The 16,290-nt window shown below is 43.7% G+C and overlaps 1 protein-coding gene across 6 annotated transcripts in view; it reads right to left on the bottom strand.

Moving 5' to 3' along the window:
* Positions 1 to 16,290, bottom strand: part of cntrob (centrobin, centrosomal BRCA2 interacting protein) — a 31,628-nt gene extending 15,338 nt beyond the window's left edge. The window contains exons 1-16 of one of the 6 annotated variants that reach the window (XM_055883347.1): positions 16,188 to 16,290; positions 14,832 to 15,090; positions 14,489 to 14,678; positions 14,317 to 14,404; positions 8,480 to 8,546; positions 8,225 to 8,354; positions 7,813 to 7,929; positions 5,995 to 6,111; positions 5,685 to 5,783; positions 5,400 to 5,603; positions 4,938 to 5,105; positions 4,729 to 4,835; positions 2,188 to 2,292; positions 1,966 to 2,107; positions 1,524 to 1,767; positions 807 to 1,007 (exon numbers count right to left, since the gene is read on the bottom strand). In XM_055883347.1, coding sequence (XP_055739322.1) covers positions 807 to 1,007; positions 1,524 to 1,767; positions 1,966 to 2,107; positions 2,188 to 2,292; positions 4,729 to 4,835; positions 4,938 to 5,105; positions 5,400 to 5,603; positions 5,685 to 5,783; positions 5,995 to 6,111; positions 7,813 to 7,929; positions 8,225 to 8,354; positions 8,480 to 8,546; positions 14,317 to 14,404; positions 14,489 to 14,678; positions 14,832 to 15,088 — 2,236 coding nt within the window. In that variant the 5' untranslated portion in view covers positions 15,089 to 15,090; positions 16,188 to 16,290. Of the gene's footprint in view, positions 1 to 806; positions 1,008 to 1,523; positions 1,768 to 1,965; positions 2,108 to 2,187; positions 2,293 to 4,728; positions 4,836 to 4,937; positions 5,106 to 5,399; positions 5,604 to 5,684; positions 5,784 to 5,994; positions 6,112 to 7,812; positions 7,930 to 8,224; positions 8,355 to 8,479; positions 8,547 to 14,316; positions 14,405 to 14,488; positions 14,679 to 14,831; positions 15,091 to 15,701; positions 16,046 to 16,187 lie in introns of those variants that run through there. The other 5 variants (XM_055883373.1, XM_055883356.1, XM_055883339.1 and 2 more) reach the window with 5 other exon arrangements.

The raw sequence follows: 16,290 nt of genomic DNA, 5'->3' as shown, positions 1-16,290 counted from the left end.
ACTGAAAAGATTTGGCATGGGTTCTCAAATCCTCAAAGTTCTACAGCTGCACCATCGAGAGCATCCTCACTGGTTGCGTCACTGCCTGGTATGATAACTGCTCGGCCTCCGACCGCAAGGCACTAAATCCCCAAAGGTTCCCACATGGACAATTCTCCCTCGTGGGGACATTTCCCACGTCCCCATGAGGACAAATGCTATTTTAAACTCAGTGGTTAGGTTTAGGGTTAAAATTAGGGTTAGGCTTACAATGAGGGTTAGGGGTAAGAGGTTTAGGGTTTGGGTTACAGGTTAGGGTAAACAGGATTTTGAATATAAATTCATTTTATGTCCCCACGAGGATAGAAGAACAAAATGTGCAAGTGTGTGTTTGTGCCTGCAAACATGTGTGTACCCGATTGAAGAAAAAAAAGTTAAAATAAAAGGATACTATTTTTGACAATATCGTATTGTTTGGACTATAATCACAATATAATTTTTGCGCTAGTTGGCTGTACTTGCACCAAAACGCCAGTATTTTTCCTTCATAGCCTTTTCTCCATCTTTTTAAATAGGGAGACAATTTGTTTTCAGCACTTATTTCAATGACTGATCAAAACTTGTTTTCTCATAGCTCTCTTTTGTCCAACAGCAGCAGACACATGAGCAATATGATTGGAACAACGAATCGCAATAAAAATCACAGTACATATTGTATCGGCAGCAAAGTATCGTGATAATATCGTATCGTGAGGTCCCTAGCAATTCCCAGCCCTACCGTCATGTTGGTGGTTTCTAGCTGGACGTGCGTGTGTGTGTGTGGGTACCTGTCATGTTGGTGGTGTCTAGTTGTGGCTCCAGAAGGTTGAAGGAGAGAGTGTGGTTCAGCACGCTGAGGTTTCCACTCTCTTCTCTTCCTGCCCCTCTCTCCCATCTTCTCTCTCTTCCCTCTGTTATCGCTCTTGCTTCACCCTCTCCACTTAATTCTCCTCTCTCTCTGGAGAGTCGGAGGACCACTGCTTGAGCGTCTGGTGAAACAAATATAATAATAATTATACTAACAAAAATATAAAAACAATAACAAAAGAGAAAGCACTTCTCTCAACTGAGACACTGCAGGACTCTACAGTTAAATCATTATACACACGTTTGGGCCGGTGCAAACCATATTAATGTTTCATGAGCACATTTGCAAAATTATTTTTGAGCTTAGAAATCGCAAAATAAAAGTGACTGACAAAAAAGATGACAATGGGGGCTTGTGGATTTGCCACCATTTACCTTGAAAGTGTTATTTATGTGCGTTTTTCTCAGCATGCAATGTTTGATTTGAATGTAGCCTCACAAGCCAGACATTAACACCGTATCAATGGGAATAGAGAATCAGTGCTTGATCTCTGGCACCGTTTGAAGGTTTGAGAAGCTAGCACTTTCAGGTTTGAGTGGTCCAATCAGTGAGTTTAAGCAGAGTGGTTTAAAACACAAGGTCTAATCAGTGAGTTTAAGCAGAGTGGTTTAAAACATAAAATGTTCCTATTGATTACCTTGTGCCAAGTGAGCAACTTCCTCCCCCTCCTGCTCTCTCTGCACCATGTGCGTGTCAGCTGCAGCTCTGTACTGTACTGTAATGTGTGAACTAGATGATGGTTCCTGTAGTAGATGTTGGTTCATCCAGTCTTTGGGCTCATCCCACAGCGAAGGAAGAGAAGACCCTTCTGTCTGCAAAACAAACACACACACACACACACACACACACGTACCTCTGGTGGCTGGCTCAGAAGGCTGTGCCTTGACCATTGAAAAAACGGATGATAGCAAATCAACTACACAAGCCTAATTCAAGTGTCCCATAAGCATAGTTTTTGGCATGCTACATCGAACCAACATTAGCAGAGGCAGAAAGCAAAAGTGCAAGTCAGTATCTCTCTTAACAGGAGGTGACATAAATGATCTGTGTGGAAACACTGTTTGACTGTGTATGTGTACCTGTGTACTGAGCAGTCTCAGTGCTTCTGTCCAATGGGAGCGTAGTAAACTCTGCAGTCTGCTCACAAGCTCCTCTCTCTGCCCTTCGAGCCTCCTCCTGCTCTCCTCCAACAAAACAGACTGCTGCTTGGAGTGGGCCAGCCTGACACACACACAAAAAATGGGCAGAAACCATTACAAGTGCAAAAACTGGTGTGATAAACTTTCCGTGGTGTGTGTTACCTGGTCTGGTAGTCCTGGGTGAGTGTCAGTGTGTGCTGCTGGTGTTGCTGTAACTGGGAGGAAAGTTCTCTCTCATGGCGAGCACTCAGATCCAGCAGCTGATTCCTGAAAACACACGTCAAACACTGTGGAAAAGTGTGTGTGTGTTCAAGTTTCAATGTCACATGCACAAGTACAGTGAAATGCCTTTCTTGCAAACTCAAAACCCAACAATCAATAACAATGTAATACTATAAAAAACACACAAGTAAGAAGAAGTATGAAGAACACAATAAGTAAGTAAATAAGCGTACTATATACAGGGTCAGTTCCAAAAGCATATTTACAATGTGCAGGGATACTGGAGTGATTGAAGGTAGATATGTATAGGGGTAAGGTGACTAGGCAACAGGATATAAGACAACAGAGTAGCAGCAGCTTGTATGTGAGTGGGTGTGCGTGTGTGTAGTCACTATAAATGTATGTGCATATTATATGTGAGGGAAGATGGAGTGAGTGTGTAGGGCCCTGTGACAGCGCAAAAATAAAGTTAATTCAGATAGTCCGTGTAGCTATTTTGTTAGCTATTTATACGTCTTATTGCTTAGGGATAGAAGCTGTTCAAGAACCTGTTGGTGTCAGACTTGTTGCACCGGTACCGCTTGCTATGCAGAAGCAGAGATAGTAGTCTATGGTTTGGGTGGATAGAGTCTTCAGCGATTTTCCGGGCCTTCCTTCCACACTGACTGATATAGATGTCCTGGATGGCAGGGAGCTCGGCCCCAGTGATGTACTGAGCTGTCCGCACAACCCTCTGTAGCGCCATGTGATCAAGGGCGGTGCTGTTGCCATACCAAGCAGTGATACAGCCAGTCAAGATGCTCTCAATGGTACAGCTGTAGAACTTTTTGAGGATTTGAGGGCCCATGCCAAACTTTTTCAACCTCCTGAGGGGGAAGAGGCGCTGCCGGGCCTTCTTCATGACGAGTTTTAATTCTTTAGTGATTTGTACAACGAGGAACTTGAAGTTCTCGACCTGCTCCACTGTCAATGTGGACTACTACGTTTCCTGTAGTCCACGATCAGCTCCTTGGTCTTACTGACGTTAAGGGAGAGGTTGTTGCTCTGGCACCACACTGCCAGGTCACTGACCTCCTCCCTATAGGCTGACTTGTTGTTGACGGTGATTAGGCCTACCACCATCGTGTCGTCAGCAAAGTTGATGATGGTGTTGGAGTCGTGCGTGGGAGTACAGGAGGGAACTCTGTTTTGAGGGTCAGCATGGCGGAGGTGATTTAGCCTACCTTCACCACCACGGGTCAGCCCGCCAGGAAGTCCAAGATTTAGTTCCTGAGGGAGGTGTTGAGACCCAGAGTCCTAAGCTTGGTGAGCTTATTTACAATGACGGCTTACACAGGCCAAACCCGGGCGACGCTGGGCCAATTGTGCGTCGCCCTACGTCAGAATGAACAGCATTCTCACATAAGTGGAATACCTATCTAGGTGGATGAGAGCAGTGTGTAGAGTGAGTCATCTATGGATCTGTTGGAGCGGTATGCAAATTAGTGGGTTTAGGGTGTCTGGGATGTTGGAGTTAATGTGCCTCTCAAAGCACTTTATGATTACAGAAGTGAGTGCTACATGATGGTGGTCATAATAAAACATGTGGGGATTACAGACTGGGACAAGGAGAGGTTGAAAATGACCGTGAATATGCCTGACAACTGTCCTGCGCATGCTCTGAGAACACGCCCTGGAATACCGTCGGGCCCCACGGAATTGCGGGTGTTACCCTGATTGAAGACCTTTCTCATGTCGGCCTCGGAGAGCGATATCACCCAATCCTCTTGGTTGGGGAAGGCCCTCACACCCGGCACAAAGTTGTTGTCAAAGCATGCATAAAATGCATTGAGTTTGTCTGGTAAAGAGGCATCGTTGGGCAGATCACGGTTGGGTCTTCCGTCGTAATCCATAATGGACTGTAGCCCCTGCCACATGTGGTGGACGTTGGAGGCTGTGTAATATGATTCCACTTCATTCCTATATTGTCCTGCTCGTTTGATGACTCTGCAGAGGTCATAGCAGGACTTCTTGTACTTATTCCTGTCCATGGCCGTAGCCTTAGGGTTGTCTACGATAGCTATGTGTGGTAGCCCCGTTCTTTAGTTTAGCACCAACATCGGTGTTAATCCAAGGTTTTTGATTGGGGAAGCAGCGAACCCTCACCGTTGGGACATCGTCGCTGATGCATTTTCGAATAAAGCCTGTAACAGAGGTGGTTAGCTTGTCAATGTTATCGACGCAGTCTCAAAACATATTCCAATCAGCGTTAGCAAAGCAGTCCTGAGGCATAATCTTTGTTTCTGGTGACCATTTCTCAATGGAGCAAGTCACGGGTACTTCCTGTTTTAGTTTCTGCTTGTAAACAGTTAGCAGGAGTACAGAGTCATGACCTGATTTGCCAAATGGCGGACGAGGGAGGGCCTTGTATGCTTGCGTGTGGGTAAAATAACTGTGGTCTAGGACTTTATCACCCCTAGTGGCGTTTGTGTTTGTGTGTACCTGTGCTGTTCTTTCAGGGCAATGTGTTCCTGCTGTGAAGCTGACAGTCTCTCAGTCTCCTGTTTCAGCTTTACTTCCAACTGAGAACGCTGGGCTTCAAATCGGGCCTACACACACACAATTTTGTAAACAAACCACCAGACCCCCAATTTTGTAAACAAACCCCCAGAGTCATAAGATCTTGTAAACACAGACAAATAGATATGTACCTGTTCCAGAGCCCAATCCATGCGCTCCGTGTCCCACTCTCCCCGCGCCTCCAGTTTCTCCTCCTCCAGCTGTAGCAGTCTCCCCCTCTCTTTGGTCAACTCTCCCCTCACCTCCTCCAACACCTGTCTTACCTCCAACAAATGCTGCTCTTCTCGCTGCTTGCACTCCTACAAACAAACACACGCGCACACACACAGGATGGGGTCAATTTAGAATTAACTCCAATTCAAGATGCTTTGAGTTATTTAAAGGACATTGATTCCATGAGGTACGCTTCATGCACAATTTAAAAAAGACACTTCATAAATGGAAATGCTAGTTAGACTGCTGTTAGTTGCTAAATAACAGACCAGAGCTGCTTTCAAGGCTTGCGTTTGCGGCAAACATGTTATTTAGTAACAATTTCAGTTGAATGATTTTAACGGACATTACAAAATGTTGGACAGGAGAGATAAACCCACCCTCTCCTCTTGCAGTTGATTGGCTAGCTGGACTGTCTGGTCCTCCAGCGATCTTCTCTCATTGGCTGTTTGCTCCTGGAGGCAGGTCAGAGCAGCCTGGGCTTCCTGGGCCTGTAGATGCAGCCCGTCTCGCTCCACACACAAGAGCTCACACTCATGCCTACAATCACACAGAGACCCTTCCAACTCCACCAGCCGCAGCTCCTACACACACACACGCACACAAAGAGTCAGATAGGTGTAAATGATAGTGCGAGAGAATGTGGCTGTGTGTATGTTACTCACCAGCTGTCTGTTGGTTCTCTGTAGTTCCTCAGTGTGTTTCTGCTCTTGCTCCAGGGCCTCGGCAACCTGAGCCAGAGACTGCTCTAATTGACCAAGGGTCTGGAAAACACATGCATGCACACACTCGTAGTGACATTTGTGAATCCTATGTATATGTGATGATAACAACAGCCAATGACAGTCCCGCCACTTGGTTTGGTATAAAGATGTGGGATGGTGGTGTGGAAATGTAACCACTGTCAAATTCTATGGATGCAAGGCAGCAACATGTTAAATCTTTGTAGGCACATAAATACTGTGTTTGTGCTACCTCTTGCTGCTTTGTATGTCGTCTCTCCGCCAGCTCCTTCTCTTGCTGTAGTCTCTTCACTCCCTCACTCTTCTCCTGCTCATGTTTCCTCCAGCCTTCAACCACCTTAGCCAGGGTCTGATAAACACACACAGGTTATTAGTAATATATGGTGACAGCTCCACCTTGGCCTCTGATATTTTCACCATATACAGTATGAGTCAAAAGTTTGGACACAACTACTCATTTGTATTTATTGGGGATCCCCATTAGCTGCTGCCAAGGCAGACACACCAAAGCACCCACACCAAAGCACCCACATTACATATAAAACAGTGAACTATGTTTGTACTGAATGAGCTAAAGATAAAACCCTACACCACCGCATATCCACAACACAACATTTTCAATACCACCATTCAACATCAATGTGTGCGTAAGCATGTGTTTGTACCTGTGTGTCTCATTCAAGGTTTTTCTTTATTTGTACTATTTTCTACATTGAAGAACAATAGTGGAGTCATCAAAATTATTAAATAACACATATGGAATCACGTAGCAACCAGAAGTGTTAAACAAATCAAAATATGTTAAAAGTTAATTTGTGGAATTTCTTTCCTTAATGCGTTTGAGCCATCAGTTGTGTTGTGACAAGGGAGGGTTGGTATATAGAAGATAGCCCTATTTGGTAAAAGACAAGTCCATATTACGGCAAGAACAGCTCAAGTAAGCAAAGACAAACGACAGTCTGTCATTACTTTAAGACATGAAGGTCAGTCAAAACGGAAAATGTCAACTTTTAAAGTTTATTCAAGTGCAGATGCAAAAACCATTAAGCGCTAGGATTAAACTGGCTCTCATGAAGACCACCACAGGAAAGGAAGACCCAGAGTTACTTCTGCTGCAGAGGATACGTTCATTAGAGTTAACTGCATCTCAGATTGCAGCCCAAATAAATACGTCACAGAGTTCAAGTAACAGACACATCTCAACATCGACTGTTCAGAGGAGACTGCGAGAATCAATGGATATTTAACGGGTGAAAATCTGCCCTTTGGTCTGATGAGTCTAATTTGTAGATTTCTGGTTCCAACCGCCATGTCTTTGTGAGATGCAGAGTAAGTGGACGGATGATCTCTGCATGTGTGGTTCCCACGTGAAGCATGGAGGTGGTGTGATGGTGCTTTTCTGGCGACACTGTCTGTGATTTATTTGGAATTCAAGGCAAACTTAACCAGCATGGCTACCACAGCGATACACCATCCCATCTGTTGTGCAATTAGTGGGACTATCATTTGTTTTTCAACAGGACAATGACCCAAAACACACCTCCAGGCTGTGTAAGGGCGATTTGACCAAGAAGGAGAGTGATGGAGTACTGCATCAGATGACCTGGCCTTCACAATCACCCAACCTCAACCCAATTGAAATGATTTGGGATGAGTTGGACAGCAGAGTGAAGGAAAAGCAGCCAAGTGCTCAGCATATGTGGCAACTCCTTCAAGACATTCCAGTTGAAGCTGGTTGAGAGAATGCCAAGAGTGTGCAAAGTTGTCATCAAGGCAAAGGGTGGGTACTTTAAAGAACCTAAAATATATTTTGATTTATTTAACACTGTTTTGGTTACTACATGATTCCATATGTGTTTCACAGTTTAGATGTCTTCAATATTATTCTACAAAGTAGAAAATAGTAAAAATAAAGAAAAACCCTTGAAAGAGTAGGTGTGTCCAAACTTTTGACTGGTACTGTAGAGAACATCCATCCCAAAGATTTGCATGTGTGTGGGAGAGCTAGAGAGAGAGAGCAAGAGTGTGTATGAGTGTAAGGTGTCCACACCTTATCCAGCTGCTCGATCATGACATCCTTCTTCCGGTCAGCTGACAAAGCGAGAGCCAATCGTTGCTGCAGCTCCAGAGCCTTACTCTGCAACACCAGCACGTGCCCCTCACACTGCTAGAGACACACGTAACGTCACAAACCAGCAGCCCCTGCCCCTCACACTGCTCCTGACTAAGTTTGTCCCAATACCAGTATTGGGATAGTGGTACCGTGACAACCCTACTATAGACGCACAGTTACACACCAGGCAACACTTGCCCCTCACACACACACATCTGCCCCTCATACTGGCACATAGAGAGGGGTTAGACACTGAACAGGCTAGAGCAGGCTAAAGCAGGGCTGATCCTCAGGAATTGGAAGGTATTGGGGCCAAAGATCATATCAGGATCTGTGTGCGTGTGTTTACCTTGCGGCTGGTCCTCTCCCTGTCTAGGCTCTCCCTAAGGACAGTGGCTTCCGGGGAGGAGAAGACACCATCAGAACGCAGACGAAAAGAATACCGCGGGAACAACTCCTCTAAACCTCCTATCCCACCACTGGAGAAGAGAATAAGAAGTGCAATTTGTTTTACATTTAGTCAAATACGTACCGACAACATAGATATTATAGAGAACACAAAAACGTATCGAAAAACTAAAATAGAGAAGGTGTGTAGTGTTACCCGAGTAGCTGTGAGGTGCTTTCACTGTTAAATGACTGGTTGGGACTCTCTGTAACACTGCTACCTCCTGCAGGACAATACAGGGAATAACATATTAGCAAAGTTTGTGTGTGTTTGTGAGAGTGGCGTGTCTGTCTCCTTTTTCTTCAGTGTGTGTAATCCATTCCCTGAATCCCAAATACAAAATCAGCCCCTACCCCCTAGGCACAGATCTAAAAGGATTGGATAGGTGTAAGCAATATGGTGGTGGTTCCACCTAGGGTTGGGTGATGTCAACCTCTGTCCTATCATGATTATGTTCCCATAAAACATTGTTATATACGATGCGATCACCCCCCAAAAAGTGTGCTAAAACTAGTTGTGCTATAGCGCAAAAAAAAATGCAACTGGACGAATCATGGCGAAAGATAATGTTGTTGAAAGCCTGAGCAGAGGCTAAATGCAGGCAATGGCAAATCTTATCTAATATTCCTTTCTTGTGGAGGAGCAGAAAAGGTTTGCGTGTGGCGCACACATGATGCAGCAGTGACCAATGAGGAACGGGCTGTTTTACCATAGTGAGCTAGGTTATAGGCCTACAGGCTGGGTAGAAGCGGTCTATAGTCATCAGAACTTGATAATATTGTTTGTTCCATTTTTCATAAAGCTTTGTTCGATCTTTTATAAAGCTGTGATTGAGAATAGACTACGCCTAGTCTATTAACTTTCATTCTTGTTATTTTTGAAAGCCACAACTTTAGGACAACACCTTTGTAGGTTAGAATATTTGGGAAATAAGTAAAAGTTATCAATACTAGCTTATCTCAAAGCTTTTATGATAGTCGGAGAATAGGTTCAGGATATCTGTAGGTTCCATGAAATTGAATATAAGACAAGACCTTTTTAATGCCACTTAGAATGCAATTTAATAAAATGTTGAGGCCTGCGTGCGCCACACAACTGTCTATATTCCTTTCTAGAAAGAAGCCCATGTTGGCAAAAAGTAGTATTTTTAGGGCTGGCTCGTTCACCAAATGCTACGGCCTACAGGCTCATATTAGGCAGGTGTGCTATTTTAGCAATGAGCATTCTCCTGTAGCCTAACGGATGTTGTAGCATAGTGGCTAGACTATAGATGGCTGAAGCATGGGGTTTCCCAATGGCTAATCATTCACTAGATAAACTAAGTGGTCAAAATGTTTCCTTTGATACCAATATCAGCTTAGAATGATAATACCATTATGATACCATGTATCATGTATACTATGTAAAAAATGCCTTAAAGTCAAATGTACAGCACTGTTACTGTATAAAACGTGGTCAACTCTAAATCCGGAGAGCTAGGCTTCTGGGTGTGCAGCCTTTTGATCCAGCACTGCTCAAACACACCCGAGTCAGCTTAACAAGTTCCTGTTGAGCAGCATTTGTTGAAGCGGGTGTATAAAAGAGCGGGTGTATAAAAGAGTAGGGCTGGAACAAAAGTATACACAACCAGTAACTCTCTTGGAGGTATTATGCTATAACATTAGAACATTGGCCTACAACCAAAAAGTTAAAAAGAATTCCCTCATTCAGTGAATCTGGTATCAATGGCTATACTTTGAAGCAAAGTAGCTAAGCGTGAAGACTCTAGAATGACTTTTTCCAGTGCCAAGTAAGACATGGAAGTAGTTAGCTATTTCATCTAACATCTTCAGGGAAAGCATGACCGATATTTTGATTCGCAACATGTCAAAATAGGATCCAGAATAATATATTCATTAGCTTTAGGAAGACGGTACACAAGGATAGTGGTAATAGAGCAGGATGATTTGTAAGCAATGTATTCAAATGAGACAGTAGGGACAGTTCAGTTATTTTGATTTAGAGTTACAGTATACAGTACAGCAAAGGCGCCATCACGGCTGGTGGAGTGGGGGTGACACAGGTAGTCATAACCAGCAGGAGTATCTTGGTTAAGAGAAAATAAATCACCGGGTTGTTGCCAAGTTTCAGTTAGGAGGAGGAAGTCTAGCTTGTTGTCAGATATTAGTTCATGGAGCAAGGGGGCTTTGTTCATTGATCGAGTGCTGAGGCGAGCAAAGTTAGTATTGTGAGAGAGTTGAGTTTATGGCCTGCTGGAGGTCATTTTGGAGGGCTCTGGCAGTGCACCTCCTTGCACTAAGGCGGAGGTACCGGTCCTGCTGCTGGGTTGTTGCCCTCCTACGGCCTCCTCCACGTCTCCTGATGTACTGGCCTGTCTCCTGGTAGCGCCTGCATGCTCTGGACACTACGCTGACAGACACAGCAAACCTTTTTGCCACAGTTCGCATTGATGTGCCATCCTGGATGAACTGCACTACCTGAGCCACTTGTGTGGGTTGTAGACTCCGTCTCATGCTACCACAAGAGTGAGAGCACCGCCAGCATTCAAAAGTGACCAAAACATCAGCCAGGAAGCATAGGAACTGAGAAGTGGTCTGTGGTCACCACCTGCAGATTCACTCCTGTTTTGGGGGGTGTCTTGCTAATTGCCTATAATTTCCACCTTTTGTCTATTCCATTTGCACAACAGCATGTGAAATGCATTGTCAATCAGTGTTGCTTCCTAAGTGGACAGTTTGATTTCACAGAAGTGTGATTGACTTGGAGTTACATTGTGTTGTTTAAGTGTTCCCTTTATTTTTTTGAGCAGTGTATTTTAAGACTTGAGGCCTTTAAATCAGATAAATTATTTTAAGAGTGTTTAAGGACCCATGGACCCCAAGGTTATTGGCCATTTGGATTTCAACCTCGCATGTAGGGGTTTTCCTAGCCTGCATGGATTTCTTTCTTAATAAGCTTACCCCTTTTGTGGCGTTCATGCTGTTATGCACCCAATGTTCGCAGCTGTAGCCAGTCACCAGCTTGTCTAAATGGTCCACCCACCTTTTGTAGCATTATAATCCATTATGATTAGTTATTTTTATTCAGGGCACTCATGAGTACCACATTTTTCCTTTCTTTGGCACGTAGGACACTAGGGACACATCGGCCGAGCTTCCCTCTGTTCCAATCTGGGTTCAACGCCATATAGTGTGGCTGATTCCCCGGAAATGACATCAATATTTCTCCTCCTGCAGGCTGCTGATGGGCTGGTCCTGGCTGAGGGTTAATCTCATCCACTTCTTTCAACTCACTGTCATACTCAGAATTGACAGACACACGAAAATTCTTAATCTTCCAAAGTGGAAGACACTCCTCCCTCTGCAAAAATCATTTCTAAGGCCCTCTGAGCAGAGATTATTTTTGCCATACTGATTGATTGTGGTAAGGAGTCACACATGCAAAGCTATTTATTTTTTGTGCTCCTCCCCTAATTTGCACCTGGTTGAGGTAGTGTGGGAAAGGACTTTATTTTGATACATTGTGAAAAATTCAGTTTTGTAATAACATTGTGCAGGTTCCCGCAAGACATTGTGTAGTTTCACACACTACAAAAGGTAAAAAGTGCGAGAAAATAGGAAGACAGACAGCACAAAGAACCTGTTGAAACAGCAGGCCCAGGGACGAGGAAAACAGAGTGAAGGCACACAGCAAACCTACTTGTTTTCACCTAGCTAATTTTACCCCAACATCGGACACCCCCTAACTTCTGACACTCTTTAGCGGTTGAAGGATTAAAATCACCTCAAGCTCAACATTTACATTTTTCACGACTCCTAAATTTTTATCCTAGTTAAAATGCCATGTCTTAGATCACCACTTCATTTTAAGAATGTGAAGTCAGAATAATAGTAGAGAGTGATTTATTTCATCTTTTATTTCTTTCATCACATTCCCAGTGGGTCAGAAGTTTACATACACTCAATTAGTATTCGGTAGCATTGCCTTTAAATTGTTTAACTTGGGTCAAACATTTCCGGTAGCCTTCCACAAGCTTCCCACAATAAGTTGGGTGAATTTTGGCCCATTCCTCTTGACAGAGCTGCTGTAACTGAGTCAGGTTTGTAGGCCTCCTTGCGCGCACACACTTTTTCAGTTCTGCCCACAAATTTTCTATAGGATTGAGGTCAAGGCTTTGTGATAGTCACTCCAATACCTTGACTTTGTCATCCTTAAGCCATTTTGCCACAACTTTGGAAGTATGCTTGGGGTCAATGTCCATTTGGAAGACCCATTCGGGACCAAGCTTTAACTTCCTGACTGATGTCTTGAGATGTTGCTTCCAATATATTCACATAACTTGCCATCTATTTTTTTGAAGTGAACCAGTCCCTCCTGAAGCAAAGCACCCCCACAACATGATGCTGCCACCACCGTGCTTCACGGTTGGGATGGTGTTCTTCGGCTTGCAAGCTTCCCCCTTTATCCTCCAAACATAACAATGGTCAGTATGGCCAAACAGTTCTATTTTTGTTTCATCAGACCAGATGACATTTCTCCAAAAAGTATGATCTTTGTCCCCATGTGCACTTGCAAACCATAGTCTGGCTTTTTTATTGCGGGTTTGGAGCAGTGGCTGCTTCCTTGCTGAGCGGCCTTTCAGGTTATGTCGATATAGGACTCGTTTTACTGTGGATATCAAATCAAATGTATTTATAAAGCTCTTCTTACATCAGCTGATATCTCAAAGTGCTGTACAGAAAGCCAGCCTAAAACCCCAAACAATGCAGGTGTAGAACTTTTGTACCCGTTTCCTCCAGCATCTTCACAAGGTCCTTTGCTGATGTTCTGGGATTGATTTGCAATTCTCGCACCAAAGTACATTAATCTCTAAGAGACAGAGCGCGTCTCCTCCCTGAGCGGTATGACAGCTGCGTGGTCCCATGGTGCTTATACTTGCGTACTATTGTTTGCACAGATGAACGTGGTACCTTCAGGCGTTTGTAAATTGCTGAACCAGACTTGTGGAGGTCTAAAAATAAAATTCTGAGGTCTTGGCTGATTTCATTTGATTTACCCATGATGTCAAGCAAAGAGGCACTGAGTTTGAAGGTAGGCCTTGAAATACATCCACAGGTACACCTCCAATTGACTCCAATGATGTCAATTAGCCCATCAGAAGCTTCTAAAGCCATGACATCATTTTCTGGAATTTTCCAAGCTGTTTAAAGGCACAGTCAACTTAGTGTATGACCCACTGGAATTGTGATACAGTGAATTATAAGATAAATAATCTTTCTGTAAACAATTGTTGGAAAAATTACTTGTGTCATGCACAAAGTAGATGTCCTAACCGACTAGCCAAAACTAGTTTAACAAGAATTTTGTGGAGTGGTTGAAAAACAAGTTTTAATAAAAGTGTATGTAAACTACCAACTTCAACTGTATATGAATGATTAATGAGTAATCGGCCTGTGGAAATATTAAAAAATGTAATATGACTTATCAATGACAGTTGCACTTCTGATTATACTATTTAAATAATTAAATTAATACTTTGCTTGTGACTGACAGGTAACAAAATAAAGAATGTCAAAGTGGAACTCCATTGTCTTGTTTTTCATCATTTTTTGCAAGTGTTAGATCTTGGTTTACATTTGGACTTGGGATGTGATCTTAGGCTTGAAAAGGTTGGTGACCACTGGGCTATAGCAAATAGGAATAGGCAAATTAGAATGTCACTTGTCCTGCGATACTTTTTTTACTCCACGGCACCAGTGAAGTTCAAATACGCTAAACCATCATCTGTCACATGTCGTCTGTCATTCATCGTCAATAGAAAATGCCATCATAATATCGCCCAACCCTAGTTTCACCTCCATCTTGCCCTCTGACAAGTCAGGTGGATTTTTGTGACATATTGTGGACATCCATTAATTCCTCTATGATCTGTGCCTATGGGGGAACAGGCTATGGGTTGGTTTGGGATAGAAGGAGAGTCTCCAGGGTCTCACCCTCTGTCTCCAATATGGGTGTGCTTCTCAGCATGGTTTGAAGGTGAGCTCTGACATTCTCCATGTCCTGGATATGTCTCCTGCCATTCTGCAACCAACACACCAACATGAAGTCACACACACACGTCGCATACATACAACAAACACGTGTCGGATGTAAGGGGTTAGTTACAGTGAGTCTGTTGCTGTAGTCCACACTGGTCTGGAGATTAACACCCATCTCCTCTACCAACACCCTATCTTCCTCTCCCTTCTCCTCCTGTCTCCCCCCGGGGGAGGGGGTGTGGAGGTTCTCGGGGGGTCTAGCCTTATCCCCTCCCTCCCCCCCCAGCTGAGGAGAAGACAACTGAAATGACACCTGTCTGGAGACACACAGATAGTTAGAGTGAGACATGACACTGTCCATCAACCAGTCTGTCTATTTGCATGTTGAAAACCCAGTCTTATTTCTGGGCAAGACGGGTGAGGTTGTTTCTGTGAGCATAGGGATTGTTTCTGGACAGGGCCAGGGTTACCTGTGAGTGTGGCCTGGTGATGGTTGACCTTTGGCCTGGAGGTCTCGGGTGAGTTGCAGCGAGGAGTAGAGGCGAGCTGTGACCTCACAAGACTCATCCCACGGGGAACGGTGCGAGGAAGGCCAGGAGCGGATCAGAGAGGTGGGGGCTTGTTTAGAAAGGGAAGCAGTGAGAGAAATGGGGGGAGGAGAGGTGGGGGCTGATATATGCAAAGGTTCTTTGTCACTTTGTAGTTCTTCACACCTGCTTGATGCCATCCCTGAACAGTCAGTGTAGAAAATACTAAATCAGTCAGAGTTTCTGTACAATCACCAACCACATGAGCTAGTTACAGTTCATAGCTAACCAATGTTAGCTACTTATGTTCACAAACAATAACTTTCGCAGTGAACTCATTCGTCAGCTAACGTTACTTAGCTAGCAAACTAACGAAAGTTAACTGTTGCAGTACATTTGATTGTTCTAAAAAAAAGTTCATATTTAATTCGCTAGTTAACTAGCAACAAAATAAACCAAAACATTAACGTTAGCCAACTTAGTGAGCAAATAAGGCAAAGGTAATGTTAGTCAACTAACGTTAACTAGGCAATTTTGATGCCTTTGTTTGTTGTGGCAACGTCGGTAGTCCAGCAACAGGAAGTGACTAATCCTAAAAATTGGCTGTATAAAGTTATGACAGCTAGCAATATATGGGAGACGAACAAGTGAGACATTGCTAGCAAATAGCTAACTACCTACACATTTTCAAATCAAACTAGCGTACTGTAGATTATAGTGACGCATAACGGTAAAACAAGCTCAGCTAACTAACAAGAGACATTAGTTTAGTATGACTCTGGTTAGGCTAACAAGCACCCAATCCCACCCTACCTATCGGTTGAGAGTGGCTGTGTACGTACCATCGGAAACTCCCGGGCGCGAAAAGGTAGTAGATAGCTACCTACTGTACCAAGCTATCCTTCAGTGGTAGCTTCTAACTGACGTTACAAGAAGGCTATCAACATCTAGTCAGTATATTGATGCTCTTTGGTACAGTACTAACGTTAGCTAACGGGGAAAAAATAAAAACTCCCTGGGCCTGATTTAAAAAACAATAATTTTAAAAACCGCGCTTGCCTGTGTTAACTAGCGGCACTTCGCTTGTTTAAGATACGACACGTCCGGTATTAAAGTCCACACACCAGTAGTTTCCTTCTTCTTCTCTGGTATAATGGCGCTCGAATGTGCATGCCGCCACCTAATGTGCATGTTGAAAAAAAAAAAATCCCTAAAAACGGAAAATATTTGTGGTGGTTGGGTAACCTTCAAACAGTTGTGTAAAGTACTCAAGTAAAAATAATTTAAAGTACTACTTACAGTGGCGGAACTAGAGTTTTATACATGGGGTGGCCAAGGGGTGTCCAAGGCTACTTCGGGAGTCCAAATGTAACAGGGTTGGTTATGTTTCCACTTGCCTCTA

Source organism: Salvelinus fontinalis, chromosome 2, assembly GCF_029448725.1.
Source record: "Salvelinus fontinalis isolate EN_2023a chromosome 2, ASM2944872v1, whole genome shotgun sequence".
NCBI classification, from domain to species: domain Eukaryota; kingdom Metazoa; phylum Chordata; class Actinopteri; order Salmoniformes; family Salmonidae; genus Salvelinus; species Salvelinus fontinalis.
This window is presented reverse-complemented; position numbering and strand designations above follow the sequence as displayed.